General features: G+C 29.8%; 1 protein-coding gene and 1 long non-coding RNA gene across 4 annotated transcripts; one reads left to right on the forward strand and one right to left on the reverse strand.

The window, feature by feature from the left end:
* Window positions 1–485: 485 nt before the first annotated feature.
* On the reverse strand, window positions 486–1,472 carry LOC107060517 (uncharacterized). The gene is made up of 3 exons (XR_001473391.1): window positions 1,364–1,472; window positions 882–1,024; window positions 486–737 (listed from the first exon to the last, which is right to left on the reverse strand). It is a non-coding gene; the product is annotated as an uncharacterized lncRNA (long non-coding RNA).
* Window positions 1,473–1,654: 182 nt separating this feature from the next.
* Window positions 1,655–18,971, forward strand: LOC102586038 (protein RAFTIN 1B-like). Of its 3 annotated transcripts, XM_015308494.1 has the most exons (3): window positions 17,759–17,860; window positions 17,956–17,980; window positions 18,056–18,971. In XM_015308494.1, the coding sequence occupies exons 1-3, from the start codon at window positions 17,813–17,815 to the stop codon at window positions 18,778–18,780; spliced, it is 798 nt and encodes a 265-aa protein (XP_015163980.1). In that variant the 5' UTR covers window positions 17,759–17,812; the 3' UTR covers window positions 18,781–18,971. The 3 variants fall into 3 exon arrangements, with proteins under 3 accessions (XP_015163981.1, XP_015163980.1, XP_006346732.1); XM_015308495.1 differs by lacking the exons at window positions 17,759–17,860; window positions 17,956–17,980 and adding an exon at window positions 1,655–1,765; XM_006346670.2 differs by having other exon boundaries at window positions 17,956–18,971.
* Window positions 18,972–21,004: the final 2,033 nt, after the last annotated feature.

Genomic DNA, 21,004 nt, shown 5'->3' on the forward strand with positions numbered 1-21,004 from the left:
AGCCAATGCTGCACAACTAACGAAGTGCATCACGAAGACCCTATGATGCAGATTAGTGCAGAACCTCTCCTTTATGTCTGAAGTAGTATGCTAGAAGTAAAACAATAATAGACATAATTCGAGTATAGTCAAGACTCATTTTTTCTTTTTTTTTGTTTGGATGTTCAATTAGTTATGCAAGATGTGGCAGGTTAAAACAGCAGCCCATATCATTCATATTTCTGTCCAGTCCAGTCCAGAGAGACTAGACAAATCACACATAATTCATCTAACTAGCATCAAGATGTTCACCCATCCTAACCAGTAAATGGAGCTCTCCAAAGTCCTACGCACAGTTAATTAGTTCTAAACGTCACTGAATTACCCCTGGGATTGATATTCCCTCGGCTGCAGCATCATATAGAATCCATAAATGCTCATAAATAACTAGTACCACATAGTTTGGATACACAAACTAAAATGTCAAGACAAACAAAAATGCGGGCAAAAGTAGCAGATGTCAATCAAATCCAATTCCATCTAGAGAAATTATCTGCCATACATTATCTTGCAAGATTCTCAAGCAGCTGAGCTTATGATCTTGAGATGTGTCCCGCGAAGATGGCTGTAGATACTGCCACATTGGCACATGGCCATCCGGCTGATATGCTGCTGGATGAGGTGGAATAAAACTTGCTCTTTCAACTCTTGCTCCATCCTCTCTTTGTAGTGCAAATTTCTCTTCGAAAACATTTTGTCTGTGAGATTGTACACTGGGCATCAGAGATAGGAATTCATTCAAGTAATCAAAGCCAAAATTTCTTCTAATTCCATTCAAGAGTTAGTACTCAAGACTGCCAGTCACCAAGCTACTTTAGCCTTTCAACAAAATCATTTCTAACCTTCAAAGTCTTCCATAAGCTTTTGGTTCATCTCTTTGTATTCCTCAGATTCAGTCTTCAGCTGGTTTAGATCACCAAGTATGGCCATTTTGTCTGTTTTTACAGCTCTCCTGGGTTCCAGAACAGAGCATAAATCTGAAAACCTAGATTAATAGATTGATTTAGAACACCTAATTTTCATTTTCATTATAATATAACTGATACTAAAGTGTCACTTAAAAAAACATACTACTTCGCCTCTCTTCTTTCTTCAGTAACAATTAATAATCGCTAGCTACCCGAATAATGACCTTTTTAAAATACTCTTAGCTATACTTAGAAGAACTTCCAATGGCAGCTCCAAGTCTTGTAAGACTTCCCAAGCCAGCAGAAAACAAGATAGCTATAAAATTGCAATGAACTGCATCCATGTTTTATCTACAAACCTAATTTAGAATGCAGAGAGAAAATAAGAATTCATATGAGGCTGAGCATGACAATACCTTTCATTCAATTTTTCCCTTCTTAATCTCTCACGGCAAGCTTTGTTCCCTTGTATACTTTTGTACAGGCTCAAATTTCAAAGCCCTATATGAGTTAGCCCGGAGGGATGGAGTGGTCAACCCATATTGACACCTTTATTCACAGTGTTACCAAATAGTAAAAATGCGATACCACAACTTGTTATTTGAGTTACTTACTCTCAATCTTCTTATTTCTTTAGATTAAAAAACTATTAAGTATAATTTATTTATTCAAGAATTATGAAGGTCAACAATGTTAACTAAAGAATTTAACACATAATGGAACAGAAGCTAGGGATATGGCTCAAGGAAATTCCTAATCCCTTACAAGTCTGCATATTAGATATAAATATGGAGGTAAAGAGCCAAAAGAGAATGAACATATGGCTGAAGGAATTTTTTTCCTTATGGATGATCTAAAGTTAGGAAAAACATTAACAATGGATCTTCCTTCTTCTCTACAAATGTTACCAAAAAAAGTTCCATTTTCATTGAAGGAACTCCCAAACCTTGTTAAACATTTCTCATTTTCTAATGACCCTCCACAAGAAAAATCCATGGAAGAAGTATGTGAAGATTCACCCATGAAGGGAGAGACTAAGGGCCCGTTTGGCCTTGCGATATGGTATCATGATATGGAATCATGAGATGAAATTGAAGTTTTGTTTGGACATGCGATATGGAATTTTTGTGTTATATATTTTCTCATTAACATAAAATTTTCATAAGTCGTAAAACTATTAAAATAGCCCAAATTGTTTATTCAATCTTATCAAATAAACAAAATTTATAAAACCGCATAATAAATTATTACAAAGCTATTTGTTCTCCACTTAAGTAATTGTTTCATGTAACTTTAATTTAATAAAAAAAAATTGAACATAAATTGTAGTGTACTAGTCTTTAATATAATCCTCCGACATAGTACGGACAATTTCCTCACGTTGAACTTGCATTTCTCGATCATGTGACCGAGAAGACGAACCAACATTGTTACTTTGAGCCATTTGTTGGTCAATATCATCCGCAACTATATTTTTATGCTCATAGACCATAAATATTTCATCACTTTAACAATCGGTTGGTGTGAGTTAAAGTGACTATATGTTGGTGAGAATAATAAATTTTATGTCAGTGACAATAATAAATTTTAAAAAGTAATGATGTGATTATAAATTTTATTTACATATGAAATAAATGGTTAGTAGATATAAATGTGGGGTTGTTTTAACAAAATACAAACTCGTGGATCAATTTTTGTATTAAAATATCTCAAATCATGATATGGAATTCCCCATATAATTCCATATCATGGTTTTTGGAGAATATGGAATCACATCTCATGATATGGAATTGAGATGGAATCAGCGTAAAATCGCATGTCCAAACGCTGATTCCATCTCACGATACCATATCGTAATATGATATCGCATGGCCAAATGCCTAAGTACTGTGCCACATCCGTTGAGGCAGTGCGGGATTTGTACAACGCATTTTGGGAGAAAACACCCAAATCGAACCTCTCATCACCATGATTATATGAATTTAAACTAAAGCTAAATGCATCTATTTGTTACACTTCCACAATTATGCCTCTTTCCGTCCCTCCTTAGAATTGAGATTTTGAAATTGAAATTTCACGTAACAATTCCATTTGTAGAATAAAGCAAAAAACTAACAAGAAAAGTTCATGAAAGCAAATAGCCTTGCAAAATCCACTAAAATATCTCCACATGTGACGAGATATTGTCATCATTTTGTTTGTTGGAGACCCAACCCGTGACCTTGTACTTTTAACTTTTAAACCTAACCTAAAGCTCCAAAAATAGTGATGTTAGTCCTATGCAAAGTATCGTTTACTAGGTCGTTACAAATGGATTCATAAAATTTAGGGTTAAATAAAGTTGTTTTGACATATTTTGAAAAATTCATTGACTAATACACACAAAAAACTTAGATAATCTTAAATTCCATTTTCGTGACCTTGAAACTCCAAAAATAAATAAATGATGTCGGTCCTACAGAGACAGACTATCATTCACTAAGTTGTCACAAACATATACTACTAAGACATACAATTTTAAAACGTCAATTTTATCTTTAATAAGATTATTTCTAGTCACACAAACATATACTACTTACTAGTTCTCGATAGACACGTGCGTCCCATATTAAGTAATATAAATCATAATTAAATTGGAGGTTAATGAGCAACAAATAATATACAGACAAAATTACAATCAAGATTGAGAAGAAGACTAAATTCCAAGTCTAAACATCTCTTAAGAATAAGATAGTTTACCGATGCATCTAGCTGTAATAGTTATTGATAATTTGAAAGACTTTTGATATTCTAGAAGCGCATCAACAAATATAATAAGCTAACAGATGATAAATGTAATTTTTAGTTGAATAAAATAATAGAAATTTCATTTGTCGAAAAATGATTATCAAACAAGTCACTATAGCTATAAGCTTATTACACAACATGAAAACAATCCAACTCTTTTTTACTCTTGCTAAAGTTATGATACAACGTAACATTCCTACTCTAAATTGGCTAAACTTGATAGTTTTTCTAGCACCGTTCCTTTTAAAATCTGTACCCTTTCAGAAAATAACTTATCCCATGTTATTTTGGCAATTTGGAAGCCTTCAAGGTTGAGCTAACAGTTGGAGAAGCTAGACAATGTCCAGAAAAATTTAAACTGGAGGTTAAATTAAAGGAAGAATACTTCCTTAGCTTTACCTTTAAGTAGTATCCACCTCTCGATCAACAATTTATCTGGAGAAATTCCAGTAGAAATAAGTTTCAAATAGATACAAGTTTTTCAAAGAGCTAACAGTTGGAGAAGTTATATAGTTAATAGAGGCTAACTTATTGTAGACAATTTATATTCCTGCTCATCAAGATTGACAACACTTAGCAACTTAATTAGTTCCAAGAAAATGGATAAAAGATAGGCTCACTCTCAAAAGTTTTAAAATAAGGCTCATGAGCAACCCCTTGAAATGATCCAACCTTTTTTTTTCTTTCCAAAATTGTACTTTTATTGAAAATAAAACCAGTGCATATAGAGGGGTTACAAAAACTTCCCTCACCTACTTAATGGATCAAGTCCATCTATTAAAAATAGTAGGATTTCAAGATAAGCTTACAAAAAGTTGTAGTAGAGATAATACAGTATCTCAATCTAAAACAAGAATTCAAGGTACATCAAAACTGTAGGTTCTTTCCAAGCTTCTTTCCATATAGATGGTCTTGTAGTTTTGTTTTCTTCTGAAGCAAAGGAATTCAAGTCTGTCCATATTATATTCTCCCCTTGCCTCCATAGGTAGTTGTTGAGGTGTAGAGAACCCATTCTGTGCATGTGCATTCCACTCCATAATTTGATAATCTATCAGTGACATGATTACCTTCTCTATAAGTATGTTGAATGACAGTAACTTCAAAATTTTGTATCGCCCTCTTAATGTGTTGGATATCATCCCAAAATGAAATGATCCAACCTGATATTGAAAACAATCAAAATAACATGAACACAAATTTAGAATATAAAGAAGACACAAATGAAAGTTGTGAACAAAATATATCCAATAGTATATATACCTCTGTGGAAAGTGTATTTGAAGCACACAAATGACAAATAGGATAATGGACAAACACTTCTAACTATGAGGAGTAAAATGTAGAGATCATCTTATTTAAATGTCCTCGAGTCTCCTATGTGTCTTAACAATGGTGAAAGAATAATCCTATTTATAGGTTGAGGAGTCACTCCAAAAATCACCATATTTAGTGTCATAATAAATATAAATACATTCTTTTCCAAAAAGAACCTAGTAAATATTAATAGATAGTTCATGTATTAACTCAATGGACAATTCATCCATTCAATGAATTTATAACAATAACTAAAGAATTAAATTGGGAGAAAAACTAAATTAAGAAAATTGAATGGAGAAATGAAATGAGGAAAAGAAGTTGACGTTATCAGAAATCCGAAAGTCCATGTTACATGGATATGCTCCATGTATGAAATTAATTAAATGAATTTAATCAGTAATAACTAACGAAAATTATAATGTCATAACTACGGAATTAAAATACAATTGCTAGACTTCTAATGCAGTAAATAAAATATGTTTATTTCATTAAATTTATTGGTTAATTAAATATTTAATTATATTTTAATTTAGTGTGGGATAAAATCGTAATTCAACTTTTAAGTTATGATATATGATTTTAATATGACTAGTCTCTGAACATGTGTGTTGCACGTGTGTTCTATGTGAATTTTTATAGATTCGTTAGAACAATAAAAAATTTATGCAAATAGTGTGAAGTGAGTAATATTTTTTTAATATGCGTCAAGAAACACCAAATGAGGGGCACATTACATATAGAATCAATAAGTTATCCATATTCGGAATTCGGAAGCTACAAGTTTAAAGAGGAAAAACAAGATCAGGCACAGACCATGAGAGGGAAGTAATTGCACTGACAAATCCTATAATTTGCAAATTATGTATAACGAAGTATGCATCATATTTTTCTCCAGAATAAGATAATACTTATTTCTGATAAAAGTATAGACAATTTACCAGCGGTGCTTGACTTCATATTCATTGCTATATATATACTAGTTCTAGATAAGTGTGTTGCACGTGTAATCCATACTAATCCTTCGCAAGAACAATTAAATTATAAGTCAGTTTTCTGACAACCTTATTAATCATAAATTGTGAAGACTTGATTATTATGTAGTTGGAATAAAACAAAATAATGTCATATCACTAAATTATTGAACAATTATAAAGGAGACGATAATTGTCGCATGCTTTTGATCTTGGGTTGGATAGAAGGCGAGGTTAAAATTTGTGAAGATAAAATGTTCTTAGTTTAATAGGACTTATAATTATGTATTAGAGATCCAAAATCAATAGATGATTCTTCTCGTTCCTTTATGACTTATTTGCATATCATATTATTGAATTAATCCCCCTTTTAAATGTATCCAACATATAGAAGTCAAAAGGCAAATTATAGAGGCAAGTTCATTTCTAAGAAATGATCATTATCAATAAATTAGAGATATTATCGAAGAAAACAAAGTCATAAAGCTCCCACATTCATGATCATTTTGAAATATGTACATAGTGATATCTGTAAGATTCCTACACAACTGTACTTTAAAATGTAACGATGAGTATAAAAAAATCAAGAGAAGTTATATATAACAGTAACACAAATACAATTTAAGAAATTAATTGGACCAGCTTTTCTATGCTTACCTCCTAGAGATAGCTAAATAAAAAGACGATAAATATTGCTACACTATTAAGTATTACTGAGATACCAAAAGCTTGAGAAACTATCTATGACGACAATATTCTTAGCATTCCAAACAAAATTATCTTATTCTTTCATTCATGTGAGAAGCACAATAATTTTTTTAGAAATAATAACTAAATGACTCATATTTAAACATGAAAGCCTGAATTTTTGTTACATACCTGGTAAGTTTACGCCTACGATATATTATATTGTTTCATCCAAATAGTGAGAATTAGTTATATGTTAAATGTCCATTTATATAAGATAAAAATTCATCATTAATTTATGCTAATTATCATGGAAGGAAATCAAAAGTTTTGCAACAATGTTTATTGTAGCTATTACTTAGCATTTAAGATAATTTACGAATAAAATTCATTGAATTTTTCTATAGTTTGTATAGGAGTATTTGAAGAGATTGTTTTAAATATTGCAAAACTTTTGATTTTCTTCTATCATTTAATAATACAAATATTCATTCATGTCATAAGTTGTGTTTTTAACTTCCGAAAAACTTGAAGTAATTTTAATGGGGTTTTCCATTTTAGAATATTATTATTATTATTATTATTATTATAATTATTATTATTATGTATTTATAAAATTTGTGTAATAAAATAATAAATCAAAAATGTATTTTAAAATCTATGTCACTTGAGAAAATATTTGTTGTTATGATACGGAGACACCATTTAAAATTTGAACTTGTATTGTGTTTACGGTAAATCATTACTTTAGTTATTTATTTGCTGAATAGAAATAAACTCGAAAAAACGGACAACCACAGTTATCATCTAGCAATGAATACGTGAAGAAAATCAATATCATATAGCCCCATAATGGTATATAGAAATATGTTGATTGAATTTCATGCTCTAGATTACTGTAAATGCATGTAAATACCTCTAACTCTAAATATTAAATTAACTAAGAGAACTGAAATTTAAAGACAAAAGAAGTCTTGAAAATTATCAAAAACTGATCAACCAGGATGAATAAACATATTTCTCGACAAAACTTGCTAACAAAGCAAAATAGATGTTAATTTATCAATTCAGCCCAAAAGTTACATTTATTAATTCAACCCAAACGTTTAAATTTGTTGTTTGATTTTATAGCTATTTCTTTTATAATAATAACATATCTCATGAAATCAGTTTAGGGAGTGTAGGTTGTGCACAGACCTTACCTCAATTCAAAAGACCCTCAACTTGAGTCGAGTATAGCAAATTAGAGTAAATATGAAAAAGAAAAATGACAGTTAAGAGAATATAATATAATATAATATAATATAACAACTATTACGAAAACAGTAACAACAACAAAATGTGCAATAACCGAAACATCATAAAAACAATTGGTGGTAGAATGCAAAAGCAAGACAGTACAAGAATAAAAAGTACTACTACGACAGACACCACTAAGCCTAAACCCTTCGGAAAGCAAGAGAACACTCCACTACAACCTTCTACCTTAATCGGCGATCTCCATGCTTTAAGCATTTTCTGTAATTGATGAAATCAGATTCTTTTTTCTTATGAACTTTGAAAGGCGAATTAGCTTATGTATTTGCCAATAATAATTTTACCTCATGCACATGATATTTATAAGCAAAAAGTTTTGCCTAGAATTCTGTAGAAAGCTCAAAAGTTATGTTGGAGAATGAAGAAACATAAAGTTTGCCTAGAATTCCGTAGAAAGCTAAAAATTTATGTTGAAGAATGGAGAGACATTCTTAAAATGTCTTTTACAACACCTATTTTGAATTAAGATAGGGGCAAAATAGTATTTCAACTTTTTCTTTTGTAGCTTCCCACTATTAGTATAATATATGATGATATGATATATGATATGATATTAGACTTTCACTACAAGAAAACTGCGAATTATATGGGTATTTTTCTGCGGATTATATATGAAAATTCGCAGATAACTTAATTTCCTGCGAATTTTTCTACCAAAATACATCGATGAAAATACCTTCGTAGGTAATTATTACCTACGAATTTGAAAATCCCCAAAAAAATTACCTAGGGATTGGAATTCTGCAGGTAAATTACTCACGGATTTTCTTGCCAAAAAAAATACTAAAAGTATCCCAGAAATTTTGGTAAAAATTGATGAAAAAAGGATTTTCTTACCAAATTTTTCACAAGTAAATCCTCATGAAAATATTATATTATAATAAATTTAAACCATTTGTTTATTTATGATATTCTAATTTTTTTTTAGTATTTATGTTTCTGATTCTTATCTTCTTATTAATTCTTGTTTTTCTTGTTATTGAAACCCCACAAGTCCCCCACCCATACACACATATACCGTGCAGAACCACTCATACTGAGTACATTCATCCAATCGCGGTAGTTGTTCCAGCTTGAGTTCATTTTGTACCGATTTTCTTACCTATATCATTATAAATATTAGATTCTTGATGTATTTGTCCAATGTGGTACAAAACCACAATTTCTCAGTACTAAATTAAAGAATGTTCTAATATTTACATCTCTCTATTTATTTAGATTTATAAAAACAAACACTATATAATATGACACAATTTTAAATATATTTTATCAACGTTTTTAATCAAAATATATTATGTTTTTAGAATATGTATCTTGTAATAACAATAATAACATACCTAGTAAAATTATATTAAGTGGAGTCTGAAAAGCGTAGAGTGTATGCAAATTTTACACTCTAAATAACATGATGCTATTCCTATTTTCTATAATTACTTAATAAGATTAATAGAATTTACGTATTTGAGAAAGTATTTATTTTCAAAACTCTAAATAACATGATGTTGTTCCTATTTTCTATTAATATTTTGACCTCATATATAAATCCTCTACAAATAAAACTTTGTCTAATTAAGTAAAATAAAATAAAAAAATTTGAAGCGAGAAAATACAAACACACCAAAATAAAAATAAGAAAATTTTATATAATAAAAATAGTAATTTAAATAACTTGTAAGTTTAAAGTGAAAGAAAGTTATTACCAGTAATTGGTAGATCTTATTAATTATTTGTGGTATTTATAACTTTAGTTTTTATTATTATAATTATATCTTGACATACTTAGTTACAAATACTATTTACAAATAAATATCATTTAATAACTTACTGTAAAGAAATTATTATTTTTAATACTTGTAAAACAGTTTTATAACTTGGATATACAAGTAAAAATAATAGTTATTTCGTTCGTTTAATTCAATTTTGTTATTGAATGAGACAATTAAACTTCACATTAATAATGTATATAATAATCTAATGTTTATCTACTTAAAAAATGTCTTGACCTATTCAACACTACACAATTTATTTTTTGTAATAATATTATATCAACATTAATAATATTTTATGATAAATATTTTTATGTTGGATAAATAACTAGCCATATAATTTTTATAATTCATATATTCAAATCCAAAAATATTAATAAGAATTCGCGTTTTTTTTTATAGGATTAAATTTTTTACATGTAAAATAAAAAGAATTGAAAAATGTTCATGGCATTTATACAAATTAAAAAAAAAACAAAATATGATAAATTCAATTGTGTCTTTTAGACCTTTTCTTTCCAACACTTCTTTTCTTCTTAACGTTCTAACACCTTGTTAGAGTAAGATTATTGTACAACTTTTTTTTTCCTGAAAATAGAGAGTAAATATTTAATAATAAAATTCATTTTGTCATGTCATTATTATTTCTTACATTATTATAATTTTAATTTTCTTAAACATGTTTTTAAGAAAATTTTACTAATTAGTAAATCTCCAAATAAAAGGAGTTTTTAGATAAATTTTCAAGAAAAAAATTTCAGTTAAAAGTGCAAAGAAATAGTTTTCAAGTATACATATTCCCAAGTAAATACCCAGAAAAATTCCCCCACAAATTCATAACATAAAATTCTCACGTAAATCCCCAGGTAAGAAATTTCTCAAGTAAATTCTCAATAAATAAATTCCCAACAAAATTTGTAGAATCTGAATCTTCAGATAATATTCATATAAAAATATTCTTAGGTAAATCTCCATGCAAGTATCCCTAGCTAAATCTGCAAGTAACTTTATCTAGGGATTTTCTTGCAAACTAACATGGAAAATTATTTTTTGTTCATTACTTGCGGATTTACCTATGAAAACGGTACCTGCAGATTAGTTGCCCCAGATAATTTCACAGGTAATAATTTTGTGAAAATGGCGCCAAAGTTACCCACCAATTATTCTGGGGAAATATTTTTCGCAGGTAAAAAGTTCTAGAATCAAGGAATTTTATATTTTCGCAAGGAAATTCATAGGAAATTTCTGCGAAAAAAATTCCCAAGTAAAATCTCTAGGTAATTTACATTTTTCTAGTAGTGTTTGGCTTTGGCTTTTGATTTGGATTTGGATTTGGCAAATGATGTGATTGATTGATAATATTTTTGGACAAAAATTATTTAATCAATCTCATAACTGATTTCCTTTCTCTTATAAATTAATTTAGAATGTTAGTTAATTAACATAATTAATTTCGCGTAACAGAATTATTTGAAATTTGCGCGTAACGGTAAAGTCATTCTGAAGGGATTTGTTCCTTCCGAAAACATGTTATTTTTTCCAAAAGACGCAACGTTCTGGAAAGACATGTCTAAACAGATGTGTTCACACCATTGTCCGAACAGACGCGTTCCTTGCTGCAAGTGGCTATAAATAGAGAGCCTTTTTCCGTTTTTCAACACTGAATTGTTTTCCTCTCTGCATACATTTTCTTACAAAAACAAAATTGTTGATCGACTGAGTCTCTATACCATAATCGTCTTCAAAACTATACTATTTTGAATGATCCAAAGATGTCGAAACGGTTCCAGAGATCTAGACTTATCCAATTGATTTATTCTTATCATGAGATTCAACTAGCAACAAATAATTTTGATGGATTCAATTTAATTGGTGAGAGAGACTCTGACTCTGTGAACAAAGGCACATTATCTAGTGGAGCTACCGTGGCCATAAAGGTTCTAGATTTGGAAAATAAGCAAGTATGCGAGAGGTTTGATATTTGAATATGCGATCGACATGAGAAATGTTAGACACAAAAATCTTGTTCCGATGATTACTACTTGTCCTAATGACTATATAACTTTGTTTCACAATTTATGCCCAATGGAAGTCTTGAGAATTGACTGTACAAAGAAGATTGCCACTTGAACCTTTTTCAAAGAGTCACTGTACTGCTTGATGCGGCTATGACAATTGAATATCTACATTCAAATGACTTCGTTTGAGGCTCTATATGGTATGATATGTGAAGTATCTAAATACAAAATCTAACAATATCCTTTACCTCAGGAGGTGGTTAGCATTTTTCAAGTTTTTGGCAAAGACCGATTTCTAGAGATCAATTTTGTTAAAAGAAAAAAAAAATTAACACGTTGTTTTCCCCTATTGAGGTTGTTTTTAGTAGTGATTTCATGTTTTTTAGGTTCAATCATGATACAATTATTAAATAAATATATTTTTATTGATAAATGTTTGATTCAATGAACTAAAAATGAGATATAGAGGATATAATATATACCTTGTATTTAATTTAAACCAAATGTTTTTTTTTTTCAATTTTAACCTTGCATGTTTTGAAAAAGCTTTGAGGAAAATATTTGAAAGACAAGAATGTTATCTATTATTTTGTACCAGGATTGTTATTACGTACGAAATATGGTACTCCCTCCGTCCCATTTTATGTGGCAACATTTCCTTTTTGGTCAGTCCCAAAAAGAATGTCACTTTCCTTATATGGTAAGTATTTAAAGGTGCAATTCCTCTTTTATCCTTGTTGGTCCCACTTAATCTTAAAATAATACTCCAATACATTTATGAGGAGAGAGAAAAGTGAGTGTACTTTTTAAAGGGCAATTTGGTAAACATTTCAAGGTCTTCATTTATTTCTTAAACTCCGTGCCCGGTCAAATGTTGCCACATAAAATGGGACGGAGGGAGTACTTATTTTGTCTCAAAATATCTGCTGTGTTTCATTTTTCACAGACAGACAGACTACTTGAATTTTAATTAATTTTTAAAATATTTTTCATTATAATGATACAAGAAAAATTACAGATTATAATATTTTTTGTATATTTTAAAAAAAATTTAATTTTAAATTGATTTAATCTAATATTAGCTTAAAAATTGATCAAATTAAGTCACGAAAAATAAAAAGTGACAACTATTATTGGACACATGGAGTATTATGATATAGAAATACTAGATACAACAGCTCACGCTAGCACATACTCAATATATGTTATTTAGTTGTACCAATTTATGTAACTCAAATAAATTTGGATAGTCAATCAAATTTTTAATACGATTTTTAGATTTTTTAAGCTGTTAATCATGTGATTTGTAGTACATTTTATATAATTTTGAAATAATATATGTTACTATCCCTGTTTCAATTTATGTGTCACTGATAGAATTTTGATCAATTAAATTTTTTATACGATCTTTTAAATTTATATGTTGTTAATTATTGTGATTTATAGTATTTCATCATTTTAAATAACATATGTTACTTCCTATATTCCAACTTACATGACAGTGATAGAATTTCAAAAGTCACCCAAACTTTTTGTATGTCTTTAAAATATTTTAAATTGCTAATTATATAAAACAATTCTAAAATTGCTAATCTTAAAGTTAATATTTCTACTAAAACTAAATATGAAACAATCTCACATTTTATTATGAGATTATAATTCAATTGTAGACAAACGACCGCTAAGGCTCAATAACATTGTCGGATGCAGGTTGTCGATAGACAACTGTCTGCGTCTGGTCGCTTCCGGACGCTTCTAATACTAAAGTAATTACCACGATTATAATATAAAACAATTCTAAAATTGTTATATTTCCACTAAAAGTAAATATGAAATAATCTCATGTTATATTATGAGATTATAATAAAATTATAACCAAATCACCGCTAAGACTTTGAAATAACCTCGCCAGATATCGATATATCGACATATAGCTGTCTGATCGCTTCTAATAGTAAAGTAATTACCACAATTATAACATAAAATAATTCTAAAATTGCTAATTTTATAGTTAATATTTTTACCAGAAGTAAATATAAAATAATCTCATATTTTATTATGAAATCATAATTAAATTGTAAACAAATCGCTGCTAAGACTTTAAAATAACCTACTTAACGGACAACTAACAGTTTGTGACCACTTTTATCAATGGAAAAGTAATTACCACAATTTATAATATAAAAACAATTCTTAAATTACTAATCTCAAAGTTAAAATTTCTACCGAAAATAAATACTATAAAATAATAGTTTTTTTATTTTTTTATTATAAATTATAAAATCCAATTTAACCAAGTCATCGTTAACTAACCAGAGGGGATACTGACCATCTTTTCCACATCAAAATGCGCCGTTCCGTTAAATTCTTCCTTTGTAAGCCTCTCTAACGACGTCGTATGACTGTCCCAACTCCAACTCTAACTCAGATTCCCAGCCTCAGCTCCGGAGAAGCTAAAAATAAGTGAAGCCCTTTTCATTTCTTATATATATTTAACTGTTTTCATTTCTTTGATGATATTAAAAATAAGCTAAAAATTAGTTAGTACACATATTTGATGATATTAAAACTTACTGTTTTCATTTCTTTCTCGCTTTAAATTTTTTATTTTTTTTCTTTCATTAATTTCTTATCTTTTCACTTTTAATTATTTTAAAAAAGTTATGTGTATTAAAAAAAATTAATACAAGATAAAGAAAATAAGAATTTTTTTTTTTTAAAAAAAAATAAATAGAATTAAGAAAAAATTTAAAATCAAAAACATATTTACACACATGACAAGTACGTGTGTACAAACACAATCAATTTCGATGGTTGAAGATGTCACGTCAGCATAAAAGATGCACAAAAATATGAAAAAATGAATTCGAAAATAATAGAACCCTAATTAAGAGAGTGTCTCTAAGATTTGATAATAGTCTAAGCGAAATTTATGCCTTATCCCAAAATATATTTAGACCTTTTGTGACAATTGAGGAACACTTTTTCCTTTTCCATTTAAACGAGTTAAACGTGTTAGCTAATTGATGCCTTTTCCTGCGAGAGCACAATAATGCTTCTCAATTATTTATGCAGACAGTAATAGTACAACACCACATGGTTAAAGTAAAATCTTTGTTGACCCTAAATAAAAATGACGCATTTCTATGACTAATACTTTTTTCTGTTTTAAAATAATTAAACTATTGAGATATTTTTTATATTTTAAATTAATTTAATTGTTCAATTTTCAAGATTATATTTTTGAATATTCTTCCATTTTTATCTATCATTTAGATTTTCTATAAAGAAACTTTAATTGTTTTGAATTATTCTAAAGATCAATTTGACAATAATTAATAAGGAAAAAAATGGAAAGTAATGTCTAATTTATGTCTTAATATTCTTTTCTTAAAGGGGTATGAAACATTCCAACAATTCAATTATTTTGAAATGGAAGGAGTAATAATTAAATTTTAAAATGTCAATTTTATCTTTAGTGAGATTATTTCAAGTCACACAAACAAATACGGTTTGACATATTTCAAAAAAAAAAATCATGGATATATACACATGTAAAATTTAGATAATTTTGAATATCTACATCATGGTCATGTCACTCCAATAGTTCATTGCGATCTAGAGCCAGTCAACGTTCGTTTGGATGAAGATATGGTGGCTCATGTTGGTGATTTTGGCATCTCTAAAATTTTAGCCGTAAGCAAGTCCATGGCACATACCGAGACATTGGGAACTCTTGGATACATTGCACCAGGTATACTAAAATTATAACCTTTCTATTTGATTTTTCTCTTATCAAAATCAAGCCCTTGAAAATTCTAGGACTAAATAAAAAGCAAGTCTTTGTAATTAGTACGAGCATTATTGTTATATCCAAATGAGTAATTCTTTTTCATTTTTGTTCTTTTAAGAATATGGCTCAGAAGGAATAGTGTCCGCTAGTGGTAATGTTTACGGTTACAACATCATGTTGATGGAGGTTTTGACCAAAAGAAGAGATATGCAATGAAAATCTTGACTTGAGGAAATAGATAATACAATCATTTTCAGGAAGTATGATGGACATTGCCAACTTTTTTCCTGAGGAAGAACAAATCCCTAGTAAAAGTGAAATCTACATAGCCTCCATGATAAATTGGCTTAGACTGCACAAAGGAGACGCCAAAAACCAGAATAAGCATGAAAGAAGTAGTGAAGATCAGGCTTAAAAAAATCAAGAACACATTTCTCGAAACATAACACTCTCAAATCTCAATTCAGGATGTAAAATAAAACATTCTGATTCTTTATGCCACGTAATTTGCAATTTGTGCAATATTTAGGCACATAGTCGTATCTGTTGATCCATGTTGATACAATTTCTCCAGAATTAGCCTTTTTTATTCCAACATTAATCCTTTTCGAAAAATCTCTTAACAAATCTACATCAACTTTGACCTTGGCACAACTAGGTCTAGATTTATTCTTCGTTGCCATGTCCACGTGAAGGGGTTTTCCTACTGCTCTTGCCATGGAGAATAGAGATTCCTCGACAAATTTTTTTTGGTGATAGTCCAGGGAATGATATCCAAGCTAGAGCCGTAGTTGTCTCTGTCTCCGGATTAAACCAAGGTTCCCATTTGAGAAGCCTCATCTGGTAAAAACCATCCTTCGTGCGAAGAAAATGTGCAGGTTATGAAAGGTGGGGCGTAAGGCGGGACGTTTTACTTAGCATAAGGCGAGGTGTAAGCCCTGAGATATGGGGAATAAGTCTCATGGATAATTAAATTTATAATTTATAATATAGTGTAATAATATAATAACACAAAATCATAAAACTACATCAAAAAATAGTTTGAAATAATTACAAACATGATTAAGGAAACTTATAGAAAATAAATCTTCTAACATGATAATACAAGTATAAATAATGTACGTAATGATATAAAAATTATTATGAGATGCAAATCATCTCTAATATCTTAACTTTCTAATAGTAAAACAGCCATTATTTCTAAAAATACTATATAATTTACCCCTAAAGAAAATAACCAATAAATAGTATTATAATAAAAAAATCAGTACGAATACAAATAAAATTACTTTCAAATAGCTAAATAATAAAATATGATAATTTTGAGACACATGACAGAAACATGAAGACCAATTATAAGTGAAAAAGTAAAATTTTGCTATATATTTTAGAAAGAAATGTTACATAATATATAATCACACTCATTGTTAGAACCATCAATATGGGCTAGGCCCGTTGGGCTGGCCTAGCCTAACCTAACCCGTGATTTAATTGGGCTGAGCTAAGATTTTTTAAGCTTATTTAAGAAAAAAGTTTTTTAGTCCGGCTTGATAAAGCCTGTTGATTTGTGGGACTTGAGAAATATAATGATATTTTTTTTATTTATAATTTGATTTAAAAAATTATTAAAGTATACTTTTAAAAAAAAGTGCGCTGGTCTGGCATAGCCCGTATCCCACGTACTTGTGGGTTGGGCTGACCATTTTCTGGCCCACAAGAAAGATGAGTCAGCATAACCCAGCCCGTCAAATTTCAAAGCACGTATGAGTTAGCCCGAATGGGGTGGGCCACAGTGTTACCAATTAGTAAAAATGCAATACTACAACTTGTTATTTGAGTTACTCTCAATCTTCTTATTTGTATATATAGATTAAAAACTATTACGTATCATTTATTTATTCTAGAATTATGAGGGTCAACAATGTTAATTAAAGAATTTAACACGTAATTTTTTGTAAGATATATGAGATGAGCTCCGATTATTGGACGTTGAAATGTACAGTCGCTTAGGACGTAAGTGTTACAAAACTAAGCTCCACACTTGAGTCTTGGGCCATTTTGCTGGCAAGTCCTAACAGAGTCTTTTAAAACACTGGATGGAGGGAGTAATAATTTTGATTCTTTTTCTTTAGTGAGTTTACTTCTCTACTAGTAGTATATATATACCTCTTATTTCAGTAGAATTTCATAAGAACTCAACAGAAGAACAATGGATGTTAAGCTTGGTTTTTGTGTACTTGTCTCCCTAGTTCTGCTGGTAATTTTGATATTCTCCTCCATCTTAGTTAGTACAATTAATTAGTACTTAATTATAAATATATGTTGCTGATCACTTCATAATATATATGTCAGGTTGCTTATGGAACAGAAGCTAGGGATATGGCTGAAGGAAATTCTCAATCCCTTACGAGACTGTTTCTTACATATAAAAATGGAGGTGAAGGGAATGAACATATGGCTGAAGGAAATTCCCAATCCCTTACGAGACTGTATGTTAGATATAAATATGGAGGTGAAGAGCCAAAACAGAATGAACATATGACTCAAGGAATTTTTTTCCTTATGGATGATCTAAAGTTGGGGAAAACATTAACTCACTCCTTTCCAACAATGGATCTTCCTTCTTCTCTACAAATGTTACCCAAAAAAGTTCCATTTTCATTGAAGGAAGCAAAATCCATGGAAGAAACATTAAGACTATGTGAAGATTCACCCATGAAGGGAGAGACTAAGTACTGTGCCACATCTATTGAGGCAATGCGCGATTTTGTACAAGGCATTTTGGGAGAAAACACCCAAATCGAACCTCTCATCACTATGACGACGACTAGTACTGATCCCCTGAACCATAATCGTCTTCAAAACTATACAATTTTGAATGATCCAGAAGATGTTGGAGCTACTAAGATGGTGGCGTGTCATACTATGCGTAGCGTTTACTACTGTCATCACACAATTAGCAAAAGCAAGGTGTTGAAGGTTGAATTAAGGAATGATGCAAATGGTAGTGATAAAATTGAAGCAATTGCAGTTTGTCATTTGGATACCTCTGATTGGAATCCATCCCATCTATCCTTTCGAGTGCTCGGTATATTACCAGGAACATCACCTATCTGTCACTTTTTCCCATCAAGTAATGATCTAGTCTGGATTCCAAAATCAGTTGCAGCGCTTTAATTTTAAGGATTCATCGGAGCAGATAGCTACCTAGTTATTGCTTATGCGTCTAGACGTACGCAAAATAATGTGTTTTAATTTAGTGGAGATCTGCTCTGATGCCTACTCCTATCTTTATTTGTTATGTTGCATGTCTGGTAAAACTCTTATGTTTGTTTTTCCCATAAATGTGTTGAGTATGCTTTTGATGATATAATTATGTATCATTTTCCCCAAATATAGTCGACTGCGTCAATTTTCATCAACAACGCCTTGATTTACTCTTAAAAGCTAAGTCACATGGATCGATGAGCATCCCCAGCTTTCTTGACGATGAAAAATGTTCGGTTCTATGGTTAGATGGGTGAGTGGAATAATTAATTTGGCAGAATTTTTTTTAAATGTAATAAATATAGTATCCATAAATATTATATCCATCTTAGTGTGAAACATAGGATGATAAAAGTGGTGATATTTAACTAAGTTATATTAACAAGTATTGTTTAATATAGTTAACCCGATATTTAATTCTAAAAGGTTGTAATTAAGCTATAGGCCATGTAACATTTGAATATGCAATTACAATTATATATATATATATATATAATGATTATATGAATTTAAACTAAAGCTAAATGCATCAATTTGTTACACTTTCACAATAAAAACAAATTAGGTCTATATATTTCTCTTTCAATCCCTCCTTTGAATTAAGATTTTGAAATTGAAATTTCATATGGTAACAATTCCATTTGTAGAATAAAACAAAAAATAACAAGAAAAGTTCATGAAAGTAAATAGCCTTATTGCCATCATTTTGTTTGTTGGAGACCCAACCCGTGACCTTATCCTTTTGAGCTTTTAAATCTAACCTAAAACTCCAAAAATAGTTATGTCAGTCCTTTGCATAGTATCGTTCACTAGCTAGGTCGTTTCGAATGGATTCATAATTTGGGGTTAAATAGAGTTGTTTTGACATATTTTGAAAAATTTATAGATTATAATATACACAAAAAACTTAGATAATCTTAAATTTCATTTTCGTGACCTTCAAAGTCCAAAAGAATAAATGATGTCGGTCTTGCAGAGATAGACGATCATTCACTAAGTCGTCACAAATGGGCTCACAAAATTTGGGAAACAGAGTCAGTCAATCTCAATTCGTAAAATTCATAGTCTAGTACCTATGAAAAACTCAAATAATCCTTAATTCATGCTCCGTGAGTGGTTTTCTCTTTCTAGATGTGTCACGAAATCCTATATTGGAGGTTCCCGCTTGCCCTATCACTAATCCTAGACGACAATAAGTCTCTAAGAAACTTGTGCTAAAATTTATTACTCCAATGATTATACCATTCTTTATGATATTCTTGTCCGTCTCAATTTGGATAATGAAATGAAAGAAGAAAGGGAAGTCCAAAGATGTTGAAAAGGTTCCAAAGATCAAGACTTATCCAATTGATTTATTCTTATCATGAGATTCAACTAGCAATAATAATTTTGATGGATCCAATTTAATTGGTGAGAGAGACTCTGAACGAGTACAAAGGAACATTATCTAGTGGAGCTACGGTGACCATAAAGGTTCTAGATTTGGAAAATGAGGAAGTATGCGAGAGGTTTGATATTGAATATGCAACATGAGGTTGTTTTTAGTAGTGATTTCATGTTTTTAGGTGGGCTAAGTAAATAAAAAATGTAACCATATACTCCCTCTGTCCCAATTTATATAACTTACTTTCCTTTTTAGTCAGTCCCAAAAAGAATGACACATTTCTATTTTAAGTAACAATTTGCCTATAAAATGTCTTTTTTACCCTTAATGAAATGATTTACAACCACACAAAATTTCTATCATTCATTTTGGACCACAAGTTTTAAAAGTCTTCCCATTTTTCTTAAAGTTTGTGCCAAATCAAAGTACATCATATAAAATGGGACGGAGGGAGTAGTATTTTTAGCAAAATAAATTGATAGAAAAGTATATTAAAACCTTTTGTGACAATCGAGGAACATTTCTTCCCTTTTCCATTTAGGGTGTGTTTGGTATGAAAGGAAATGTTTTCCATGGAAAATGTTTTCTGGAAAACAAATTGATTTTTGACTTATTTTCTCATGTTTGGTTGGTGAGTAGAAAATATTTTTCGAAAAAGATTTTTAGTATTTGAGTTATGAATGAAAAATATTTTTGAGAAATATCTTTTATTTTTACTAGAGTAGAAAATAATTTTTGAAATTGAAAATA

The sequence above is a fragment of the Solanum tuberosum genome, unplaced genomic scaffold (genome assembly GCF_000226075.1).
Source record: "Solanum tuberosum cultivar DM 1-3 516 R44 unplaced genomic scaffold, SolTub_3.0 scf00086, whole genome shotgun sequence".
In the NCBI taxonomy this organism is placed as follows: domain Eukaryota; kingdom Viridiplantae; phylum Streptophyta; class Magnoliopsida; order Solanales; family Solanaceae; genus Solanum; species Solanum tuberosum.

Coding starts and splice junctions, on each gene's coding strand:
- LOC102586038 (XM_006346670.2), top strand. CDS start 17,813: ATGGATGTTAAGCTTGGTTTTTGTGTACTTGTCTCCCTAGTTCTGCTG. Junction 17,861..17,955: donor TTGTCTCCCTAGTTCTGCTG/GTAATTTTGATA, acceptor TATATATGTCAG/GTTGCTTATGGAACAGAAGC.